The 12370-nt window shown below is 42.8% G+C and overlaps 1 protein-coding gene across 1 annotated transcript in view; it reads right to left on the bottom strand.

Annotated features, from left to right (window-relative positions):
* The window catches only part of LOC8041033 (serine proteinase stubble-like), a 36826-nt gene extending 25152 nt beyond the window's left edge, over nt 1–11674 (bottom strand). Inside the window, exons 1-2 of the mRNA XM_029975808.4 lie at nt 11539–11674; nt 1884–1998 (exon numbers count right to left, since the gene is read on the bottom strand). Coding sequence (XP_029831668.4) covers nt 1884–1998; nt 11539–11658 — 235 coding nt within the window. The 5' untranslated portion in view covers nt 11659–11674. The remainder of the gene's footprint in view (nt 1–1883; nt 1999–11538) is intronic.
* Nucleotides 11675–12370: the final 696 nt, after the last annotated feature.

The raw sequence follows: 12370 nt of genomic DNA, 5'->3' as shown, positions 1-12370 counted from the left end.
CCCTTGGCACTTAATTTTGAGGGCGAGAATAGAACGAGGGTTTATTTATTTCTTCACACCAAGCAACGTGCGCCTGTCCAAAGCGAACTCAGCACAGCTGCTTGAAGCTGCAGCGTCGAATGGGTCGTTCATATGGGTGGTATTCACTGGCGGCCATAGTTGAGCCCGCTGTCGCAGGGCGGGAGCCCACGATCAGCTTCCATAACGCTTCCGCTTGTAAGTCCCCCTAGAAGAAAAGTGGGGTATCTTCCTGACTCAAGTATAGCGCCCAGTGAATACCACCTATTGCTGAAGACTGTACTTTTATGAGTCACCCCAACTAACCACTCTTCAGGAATACTCGGAATCGACTATTTCCGGTGTGCTGTTCATTAACTCAAAATTCACAAGTTCTTGATAAAACGGCAGTTTAAGGAGATGCCAAAATAAACGTTAAAAATTTTCCCGCGCCCTTCAGTGGAGTGACGCCACATGTTATAGAATTTGCAGGTCGAGCCGGCAGTCATAGAAAAGCAGTGCGTCGCGCCTCATTGTTCTGCTTAAGGTGAACTTCACCCGTATTCATTTCAAAAAATCAAACTGCTTGCAAATTTTCTGGAACAGGTTGCACTGCCGAAATTGCAACTGTTGTCACACTTTCAGTGTTTCCAGTAGAGCGTTTTAGTTAAAAAAAGACCGGTAAAAGTCTGATTCTGAAAAAAATATATATATAAAAAAAAACAGTTTGGTTTAGAGAGAAATGTATTAGATGTATATCTTGGAAGTAATGTTCTTTTGACGCATAATTTGGGTTATTACTGTCGAGACCGGTTTTAACAAAGTCAACGGGAAAGGGAAACCACTTCGCTATACCCGCCATTTCGTTATAACCGACTTCGGTTATAACGAAGTGCAAAAGGGAATGGGATCGCTTCGTGGTAGCCGCTCTTTCGTTATAACCGACTTCGTTATAACCGGTCTTGACAGTATACTCCATTGGAGGTTACGAAAAGCAGGACAAGCCCCTTACACAGAGCGCTCCACTCTTTCCACTGTAGCAGAGTGAATGCTGAAGAGGAGGCGAGTCTACTTTCCTCCTCTCCAGCGTTCGTTCTGTTAAAGAGGAAAGAATAAAGAGCTTTAAGGGAGAAGCTTATCCTGCTTTTATTTACCCTCAACAGAGTATCGTTGAGCCGCGTTTATTGATGTGTTGGACAAATCTTAAAGAAAATCAGTGACCATGAAAAAAAATCGCTTTTAAAGGGCCACTGAAGTTGATTTTAAGATCGTGCTTTTGTGGTGACCACTCAATCTAGGCACTAAGCATCCCAACAAACCTGAATTCACAATCGTGCGTAGCTTACTTTCTCATTAAAAGCGTGTTCAAAGATCGGGACGCCCTCTTTTTGGTAAGAAATTTGTTCAGAATGAAGTGGTCGACGAAGAGCGCTTGTCGGCGAGTCGCAAGCGATGGCTTCGCCCGCGGAGAAAAAGAGGAGTCTTATTCGAATACGTACGTACCAAACTCACTTTGAAACTAGTTATAATTAAATCATTCGAAATCTGCGCGTATTGTAGGGTTTTCATTGGTCCACATAGTGTAGTCCGCGAGAAAAAAGAGTCCACATAATTTTCTTTTGCCCTGAAATGAATAGGCGGTTCTGTAATATAGAACTTGGTATTTGCGGGAACTAACACCTTTTAAACAATATGAGATCAAAAATGACCTTTTTTTAGATATGACTTCAGTGCCCCTTTAAGAAAATGGCAAACAAAAGATTGAGGGAGAAAAGAAAACAACACGAATGTATAGTCGCGGGAGTGAGCAAAAGAGTGACATCATGCGTACTCGGGGCTTGGATAACGCGCAACGGAGGCCAAGGAGCCGCGGTTGAGGTACGTACGTTGCCTAAGGTATCCCCAGCCTGCAACGGTAACCTCCTTGTTGAAGATGTCCACCGGACTCGTCGGGATGCAGATTGGTCGCACCTTCTCGCTGTACTCAATCGGCTTTTCAAGCTGCAAAAAGACGTTTATGCGCGCTTTCACGTTTAATTGACCTTTCTCAAGAAATAGATAAAGCAACACTGGCGGTCGCCATTTTTCGGGCACGGTCAGAGTACGTGCCTAAACAATGGCGGACCCGAATAAGGGGTGCAGTAGCCGCTAGAGTGCGCGCATTCTTGAAAAGGGTATTTCGGGTCTGATAGAACTCGAAACTTTCAGCAATGGTAGTTCCGTGGTGTTATAATCACTCAGTCTTGTTCCTGGATGATAGCGTTTACAACAAGGATGCTTGATTAAACCGTTCCAGCATAGCGAACTAATAAGACTCTAGAATATGTTTCTTATTTAACAAAGTCGGAATTATTTACGCGCTACAGATCTAACACTCCACTACCGTTCAACGTCGATCATCAAGACGACAGCCACTTGGATAGGCTCTAGCGCGCAACCCAAGCAGCACGGATTTTGGCCAAGCAATGGCCAATGGCTGGGTATGGTCTTGTGGCCAGTGGCCAAAGAGTAGCCATTCATTGGCCAATGCTTGGCCGATGGCTGATGGCCAGTGACCATTGGCCAATGGCCAGAAAAAGGCCAGTCATCGGCCAATGGCTGGCCACAGTATGGCCGCTGGCCAAAGGACCATTGCCAGCCATTGGCCAATGCTTGGCCAACTCTGTGCACCTCTAGGTAGTGAAAGGTGATATGCGGCGGCACTCTAGTCATTGAGAGCCTAAAAAAACGCAAGGAGTGGCGAGTCCGCAGCCAATGAGATCGATGCATTAGCCGATAAGAACTCACAACAACCAACTTACAAAAACTAAAGGGAGTTTTTTTAAGTTATCAACGTCAGGGATCAGCTCTTAAGGGTATTTACTGAAAGTTAAAATACAAAGAACAAAGAGCGGGTTGGTGAAAGTCCAAGAGTCCAAGAAAGAATAAAAACACTTAGGGGCAAGGACAGACATGGACAATTGAAAGAGGTCTATGTCCGCGCGCTTCCAGACATAGACCTGACATAGCGCAAACTGAACTCGCATAAATCAGAGAAGGGAGAAATATAAATGCGGAAGGGCTCGAGCACAGGCCCAAGTGGAACGCGCTGATTTACCTTTTAACAAGAAGCAACCAAAAAAAAAAAAAAACACGTCATTTTTTATGTTAGTGAAGGTAACAGATACATGGCTAGTACATAAAGAGAGCTCAATCTCTCTCTCAAATCTACGATTGATTGTCACATACCTATGCACTGTTTACACTACTCGTGTATGTCATCCTTAGGAAAAACGTCAATAATTAGCAGATACTATAAAAACATAGAAGATAATTATTTTAGGCCTTTCTTATTCGTAGTATGGGGCAACCAATGGTGTCCGCACATACGTCGGTTACCTGAGCTGCCGAGGAAATTGTTTTTACAGTATTATGCATATGGGTGAATTAGCACGGCCCATTTGGACCTGTTCGAACTTTTGTTAAAGCTCCTAACGCATTCTTTTTTTTTATTTTCTAATGTATGTGTGTTGGGAGTCCGCACTCGTATGTAGTGTATGTATTCCTAGCCTTTATTCCTTGTATTTTGGGTACTATTTTTCAACATGTTCAATCAGAATGAACTCACCACTTTACTACATGGAAAGGCTGTTGCTAGTTCTAGAGTGTCTGTAAAACAATCTACCTGACATCTTTGCCTCACATCCCGGTTCCTGAAGCTCACATTCTCCGAGTAAAGCCTTTCTGATTTCTCTCATCCTCTTATTTTCTTTTGTGTAATATCAATCGAGTTGCGAATGTACACCAGTCTGCGTCCTACGTGTTTCTGTATTTTTGTCCTTGTCTTTTTGTGCACTTTTTCAACTTGGTCCATGATATTTTTTATCATATATTCTAATCTGTGTTTCATCTTTGTACTTACTGCAGCCTTTCCTAATTAGATGTTGGCATTCACTTTCGCCATCCTGATGTGAGTGACCTGAGACGACACAAAATGACAGTCTCCCCTGCTGAAGTCCTGGCTTCATGAAAGACTGCCAAGGCTGTTCATGGTAAGGTTAGCAATATAACAGCAACTTATTGCTGCTAGGATTGTTTTTGACACAGACTGCATTTATGGGCTGGCCTTTGGCAATTCTGTTGCCACTCACGTGGAATGAAAGCCTTTAGGGAAACTGCGCATTTCATTCGTAAGCGGAAGGCTGAGTTTACAACAGAAGTGCATTGCGTTGCCTTGCGTTGGGGGTCGGTGCCCGACTGGGCAAGCGCACACCATTTGGAGCACGTGGAACGAAAGCTTGCGCTGCAGAATCCTGGGTTCAGTCCGAACCCCTGCCCATTTTGATCTAGAAAGCATCGTACTGGCATGCGTATCACTACTGCGTGGTGCAGGTTGTAGATTCCAGGCTAGCAGTCATACTGCACTGGCTAAATTGCTCAACTCATCGCAACTTTGAAATGGCTCACCAACTACACGCTGTAAAAATATCCACAGAACCCCAACAGAAGTGCGTCACTAATTGCATCCAGTATTGCTCTGTTGTATCTGTATTTTGTATTTGTTTATTTAGTGTTCCCAATAATGGCTGAAGCCTTCCCATTGGTGCGCTTGTTAGTAGCAACACACAAACACAAACAAACGGCGAGAGTGGTGAACACCACCACTTTTACCGCTCGCCGCCGCGCCCATTGGTTTTCGGGGAAGTTTGCAGTGTTAGTGCTTGTGGTATTTGGTCATATATCGCACATGGACAGAACCAGGGCACTGTACCTACAACTCAACACTTGCAAGACTTGCGTGAATACACCCTGTAGGTGCTCGCACTTTCAGAGTCATTTTAATGCTGCAGATATGATAGAATGGATGCTTGGGCGAGTTGATGAACCATATTCTATGGTGACAGCGCAGAAAAACATTCGCACACCACATGCTCAGGAAGACAAGCACACGCGCTGAACTTACAACTCTCGTGTATTCAACTGCTTCGTTCTTCTCTTCAACGTCTAGATTGACTTTTCAGAGTGTGATAAGGAGAATAGCACAAAGTACAAGGAAAGAAGCAAAGAACAGAGGAAAAACAAAAATAGGAAGCTCTTACAAGTCATCCCTCTCCCTCACTACTATCCTTAAGATAGAAATTGGAGCTTTTTGGTCGACAACACAATAGAAGGACTACTTACACACTTGTTCTTCAGATGCTGTATTCTTTGCGCTTCCATTATTTCTCTTGGCAATGGGTCTCGACTATTAACTATTACGGAACAATTTTCAAAATGTGCTACACAACCACACTCCGGACAGTGGGCTCCCAAATGTCCAACGGCGACTCGGTGGGTGTTATAAAAATGCTCCTTTAAACGATCATTTAAACACCTGCCAGTCTGGTCTACATAAGTAGTGTGGTAAGACGTATGTAGGCCAGACTGGCAGGTGTTTGAATGATTCTTTAAGGGAACATTTTTATAATAACCACCGAGTCATCGCTGAGTATTTGGGAGTCTGCTGTCAAGATTGTGGTTGCATAGCACATTTTGAAAATTGTTCCATAATAGATATGATTTCAGACCAATTGACAAGAGAAATAATGAAAGCGCAAAGAATAGAGCATCTGAAGGACAAGTGTGTAAGTAGTCCTTCTATAGCGTTGTCGACCAAAGAGCTTCAATTTCTATCTAAACAATAGCGGTAGAGAGAATGATGATGTGTAAGGGTTTTCTTTCTTCTTTTGTCTTGTCTTTCGCTTTTTCTCTTGTATTTTGTGCTATTTCTTCTGCTTATCACGTTCTGGAAAGTCTATCCAGACGTTGAAGAGAAGAATGAAGTAGTCGAATACACAAGAGCTATAAGTTTAGCGCGTGTGCTTGTCTTTCTGAGTATCTGTTGTGTGATTGTTTCCCTGCACTGTCACCGTAGAATATACAAAAATGAATAATGCCATTGGCATATTTGTCACGCCAAAGCCTGTCACACTTGTTCCGAACTTTTATCTCCACGAGATCACAATACCATCGTTTCTGTTGTAGTGACACTGCATACTTTATACTTGTTTTGCTTCAGTCTTTGTAAGGGGGACGCTGTAGTCCGATTCTACACATCTATGGTGTACTTGACAGCACCATATTTGAAGAGCTAGTCTTCGGTTTTTGTAGTTCCATCGAAATATATTTCAGCTTTTAAGTTATTTGTTATTTGGCATGCACATTTACAAGCTTATCTAGATTGAAGGCAGCAAATATTTTGCTAGCAGTCATGGTACGCGTTTGAAGTATATTGCGTTAACATAATTGACCCAACCTCTGATTTTTATTTGTCAGTGCCTCTAGCGAATTGTGCATGCTAGGATTGCTTTTGTTTGTTTGTTTCACATAATCTACGGCACATTTTTCACCTTTCTACTCAGTGCAGCCCTCGCCGAACAGAAGCTAGCATCGACCAAGCCGAGGTTCAGTCTATGGCAGTGTGCAAAAGTTGTTGATGGGTAAGCTGCCTTATATATACAGCTGTGTAAGAGCAGCTTGTCTTGGGTGACAATTTGAAATGCATTTTTATGTTCTAGAAAGTGAAATTTGCATGGGCATACTTGCAATGTGAAACCTTACCAAGCCTGTTCTGAACTTTCATCCTCTTGAGATTTCAATACACCCGTTTGTGCTGCACACACACTGGCTACTTCGGCCAGACAGAGACTTGATCCATATGAAGGTAAACAGGCAAGTATCAACGGCTCAGTTCCGTGTGTGGTGACGTTCTCTCCTTATCAGACGACTTACCACACTTGGTTCGCAAGGCATTTGAAAAGGAGAGCAAGTCAGCTGCTGGATGATGCTCCCAGTACTGAGCAGTCGACGATTGCTTGTTCACCTTTGTATAGATCACGACTGTGCTTCAAGCTCGGCAAGTGTGACACTTATCTGATTCAGCCTAGCAGTGGTGTGCTGAGCGGTATGTTTAGAGCTAGTTGATTTGTCTATAGACTGTGGCTGTGCGGTATAAAACAGACCCAATTGGGAACTTTAATGCAATCTTTTGTACTCCCATTGATGTTATGATTATGATTACACAACGTTTTATGGTGCAAAAAAAAATGGGATGAAATCGTTTTTTGAGACTGCGTGTGCGATCTCCAAGCTTGTGTTTGTACGTTCTGTGCGGTGAAATGCCCTGTATAAGCAAAATTAGAGAATCCTTGAGCTATATGCTGCAAGGAGTGAAAACAGCAGTCCGCCCGCATTCTCGAACTTCTGTATACTGTGCAAATGCGGACGGACGCGCACTTTGGATGCTTTGCACTTAAAGGCCCCACATAAAGCACACTGCTTAATACGCATCAATTATTGTGAAGTGTTTGCGGATTTGGCTTTTAAATGTCATGCACATAGGAAGCACAATGGTGCTGTAAAGTATGCCGAAATCGTAATGGTGCACTTTAAGGTTTTACAGGGTATGTTCTGCAAAATGCGGAACAAATTGTTTGTGTCAAAACTTTACATCGCCCAAAAAAAGGTATTGTGTTGTCCTAGGCCAGGGGCCTATTTAGAAAAATTATTACAAAACAATGTAGCTAATAATGTGTATATCTGCAGATTATTGTTTTTTTTTCTTCCAATTATAGCATACACGGAGGGTATCTCCAAGGAGAAGGGGTGGGATTATGTAGAGAAGCTAGTGCTTTTCTCTATGGGTACAAAGCTGTCCGAAATAAAGTCGGAATGGAAAAAGCACCACCAAGTTCCGCCTGGTCCTGAGCAGCCACAATAATGAACACAGAATTCAGAAAAATAGTAATATGAATGACCTAGGAAGGCAGCCACACGTTTTGAGTTCGCAATGACATTTGATTATGATCACAAATATTCCTGCACTGCTCAAAGTCGCATAGTTTACACACCATATTGGTTATGGTTAGCGCAGCAGGAATATTTTTTTATCAGGCTTAAACGTCATTTTTAATTGAACAAATGTGGCTTTCTGTGTAAGTCCTTTGTGTTTTTACTCTTTTTTATTTGTGTGTTCGTTATTTCCTTTTTTTCTTATGATTTAGTCCGGGTTTCTGTTACTGATGTGTGCATTATTTATTCATTTTTTTTTATTAAGTTTTAGTTAAAAATATGATGCCCTCGTCATTTTCCAGTCCGGGAAACGGTGGTGACCTCGTCGTGTGCAAGGAGCAGTAATGAACTTTTCATCTTGTATTGCTCCCGGCGAACAATGGTGTCTGTGCGCGTGTGTGTGTGTGACGTGTTGGTCACAAGGGGTGATTTCGGGACTGAACGGAAAAACAAGGCCAGCGAGGAGCGACTGGGGGACTTTAACATCGCACGGTGCAAGGAAGGACTTCAACGACGAGGCTAGCAAGCAAGCCCATGTCAAAACTGCTGTGCTCGACCGGAGAGTTGAATCCGAACTTTACCCTGTGAGTAAGGATCAACGACTTTGGAACTTTCGTATAGTTTACAGCTTAATTGTCGCCTTCCTTTTGTTTTATTTTAATAGGAGTCTGTGTGCTATTACATTTTTAGTTTATTTTAATGGTTGTTCGTGTGATATTACTATTATTTTTTCTTGAACGGCGGAAGTGCTTGTTTGGAATTTTGGCGCTTCAATGTATAAAACTTTTTTTGCAAACCATATCTGTCTGCTCCCTCGACAACCAATCCCGCCAAAGGGCTGTGACTTTCAGACGTCGAATGATATGTTACAATGTTTGCTAACTAGCGATCGCCTGCATTTGATTTTTGTAGCATACATATTTGTCGGAATTACAAATTTCGAACCAGGCCACTAAAGATTGGTCAGTGGCCTATTCTGCCGATGTATCTACGTAAACCCACGTTTGGCTGTGTGGGATAGCAGTAAAATGTATATTTTGTGGATATTCATAGAAATGCATTATATGATCCCATGTCTGGACCTGGAAGTGTGGTACCTGCCCCATGGCAATAATTTTAATGTGATGCTAGAAGGAGCATCACATGAAAATTGCTATATATGGGGTGGATACCCTATTTACCAGGCCCAAACACGGGATCATATAAAGCAGTCTATATATGGTATATAAGGAATTGGGCAGATATGGCTATATCTATCCATATACGGCCTGATTATGCATATGTGGTCATATCTGCCCAATTCCTTGTATATCAATATCTGTATTTTCATTATAAGTCTAGATATGACATTTTTGTAAGGGATGGCTTGTAGCATCAGCTGCAGTACATCGGAAGGTGAAATAGTAGGTGTGTCACTCTATTAAACTACTTCTATTATATTCAGGTGTTGCCTGATACGGTTTAATATACGGTTAGACCCACTCCGGTGAAGCTCCACGGATTGGCCAGATACGGTTCAGCTTCCGCTTCGACCAATTACGGTTGGGTTTCCGGACTGGGTATTTCCGGTTCATTTACGGTTTCTAGAAATCCGGTTTGCTTAGGGGCCCATATGACGGATTAAAATTCCGGATTCATTCCGGTTTATTTTGAAACCGTTTTTTTGGTAGGGCATCTTTGATAGCCACGTCTATAATTGATTTGGGAGAGCCTTGAACAAAATGCCGATTTTTTTATGTGACATTCTTTTATGTGATGAACAACAAATTGATATGTCTTTGGGCTAGACAAAAACAAAATACACACCCTCAAAAATTCTCGAGTAGGGCATGAGATACTACTTTGTTTTATTTAACAAGAATCACAAATTAGGAAGGGTGATGCTTATTTGCAAATTGAATTGTCCAACATCTTGACAAACCTTCACCTCCAAGCTATGCCGAAAATATTCATTTGGGCACGCGCTATAATAGGCAAGATTCGATCTGAGTAAGAAAGGTGCGTACACATTAGAGAGAAAAAATTTGAGTCACTCTTTTCTGCATGATTTTTGGCCTGCATCACGGTACTGAGTGTAAACAATGTTGATCAGGAAAACAAGCGTTGTGATTGCCGCTCAGTGTTTCTATAAAAAGAAGATGAAAGGGCTGGTCCTAAAACTTTTGACTTTTTGAAATTGAAAATATTACTGCTTTTGGCTTAGTTGCGTCGTCATCATATATATTGTGAAACGTATTTGGCGAACTAGATTGCACGACATATATGGCGAGGAAGTGCCCATTCCAGGATTTCATGCCACTGTAATTAATTCCTAACTTCAAGAGCACAACTAGGATTCAACTTTTAATACTGCGACGTAAAGTTGTACCAACCATGAATAGTTTAGGCGACCTACCTGACTTCGGGATAACTTTTCGATTCAGGTTAAATATGTGCGACTTAGGTAAACAAATAGATGTTGAGTCGCATACACACGACATTTTGTATGTTAATCTAGCATTTCTTTTACTGCTTCGTCGAAGTTAAATAGTGAAATTTTTTACTTTTGGCACCTGATAACAAAAGTTGATTGTGCGAATGATAAAAAGCCATATAGATACTCGTTTTACAGTGGAAATATTGGCTATGGCCAAAACAACCCGGCAAATACATTCTCAATTTAGTTGTTCAAACCGGTTCGAACCGTTATTTTTGCTCCCCAGAAATGAATCGGAACAGAACCGAAAGCCATAAATTCGAGTCTAAACCGAACCGAAAAAAATTTCGGTTTGACACTCTGCCAAGAGGCATAACAAAATGAATGAGTTATTGAATAATTCCCGAAAGTTCGTTTGAAATGAGCGCTCAGTTTTTGTAAGCTCAATCTAAATTCTTATCTTGCGCGTAACTGCACTAGAACACCAATATTATTTATTACTTGCGTGTTATTCACCAAAATCCACAATTGTCTAAGAAGGCTGCAAAATAAACGTAAAAAAAAGAGAAAACACTTAGACACTGATCCCCTTGACGAAATATCATTCATTTTTGAGAGTGCGAGATTTCACGTGATTAGGACACGTTACGACGCGTTAAGGCTGTAATGAGCACGTAGACGTTTTTTTTAGAATGTATAGCCACCGAAAAGTAAAAAAAACGCAGTGACTTATTACGTCCATCTTCTTGCTTCGCGATTCATTCGTCGCAGTATGAATGGACGCGAAGCGACAATGGAAATGCTTGGGATTCGCCACATCCGTTGTTTGTTAAGTTGCCGGAGAATGTACGGCGAGCGAGTGTCTTAAAATTCGTCTCTGGCGCATCGAAACGCAAAGGGAGGCATGAGTTTCCCACGCGGTGCGCAAGTTGGTCTGCTTCTTATGAAGGGGTTGTGGTGACGTGAAAACGCCGAGCTCTGATTGGCTCTCACTGAAATATAGTGGGTAGACCTCAAAGCCAGCTGCCTTCAGGTCTACCCACTATATTCAAGTGAGAGCCAATCAGAGCTCGGCGTTTTCACGTCACCACAACCACTGCAAAAGGAGCAGACCAACTTGCGCCCCGCAAAGGGGACGCGTTCCCTATATAGGGAATGCGTAGAGAACGTGTTCTTTATATGGCTCGCCCCGTCATTGGTTGAGGTCGAGGAGAAAGAAGCGTACGTGGGCGCATTTGAGGGTTAAACAAGCGGACGAGGTGCGCGAGAAGCGGACGAACTTGCAGGCCGTACAGTTCGTCGACGGGTTTACCCACCAGCAGTATGCAGATGTCGTTCTTGAAAGTTTTCCTCTCGAAGTCCGGATGCCTCAGGAACATTGCGACACGTCTCTTGGTGCCCCTCTTAAAGTTGGCGCTGCCGTAGAAGACGGTCATCTTGTCGACTTCTTTGCCCTCCCTGCGTAGAGGCAGACACTGGGCGTGTTCAGTAGCGGCCAGCAATCTTTCAACTAAACGGCAAAAAAAAAAAAAAAAAAAAAGCTTTTGGTGCACGTATACTTAAGTTTTTGGAGTGAAGTTCCCGTGCACCGAGTTGGAAATGCGTCCTATCTTGCTCTTTTGACTCCTCATGCACCACGAGGAGTCAAAAGAGCAAGATAGGATGCATTTCCGGATTGCGGACTAAGTTCCGGTGCGGAAAGAGAGAGAAAAATAAAAATGGCTGCTTCGGCTGCAGCGTGGGTCTCCGGTTTCTCACTTTTGGTAATGAAAGGTGCTCAAGGTAAGACGAACAACGCGTTTGACTTTCGTTTTAAGCTCGGGCTCTTTTAGGCAAATGCCTTGGAGCGTATTTGGTTTGTTTCGGACATGCTAATAAAACACCCGAGCGTTCACTTGTCGCCGTGTTTTGATCGCCGTTGCACGGAAAGTCATTGATTATCGAGGATAGTCTCGTCTGTGATGGACACAGCAAGGCAGGGTATGAACGTGACTTTGGCACGCGAATGGACAATCACGCAGGACACGACCCCGATTAATGTTTTGTTTGCGCAGCTAAATGAGGGTGCATGCGAGCATGAGAGGTCGGCTGATGCTAAACTCGGCCGACAGAGCCTTGATCGTAAACCGTGGCTGACTTCCCTCGTGT

This window comes from Ixodes scapularis, unplaced genomic scaffold, assembly GCF_016920785.2.
Source record: "Ixodes scapularis isolate PalLabHiFi unplaced genomic scaffold, ASM1692078v2 PGA_scaffold4__175_contigs__length_147842914, whole genome shotgun sequence".
Lineage (NCBI taxonomy): Eukaryota > Metazoa > Arthropoda > Arachnida > Ixodida > Ixodidae > Ixodes > Ixodes scapularis.
This window is presented reverse-complemented; position numbering and strand designations above follow the sequence as displayed.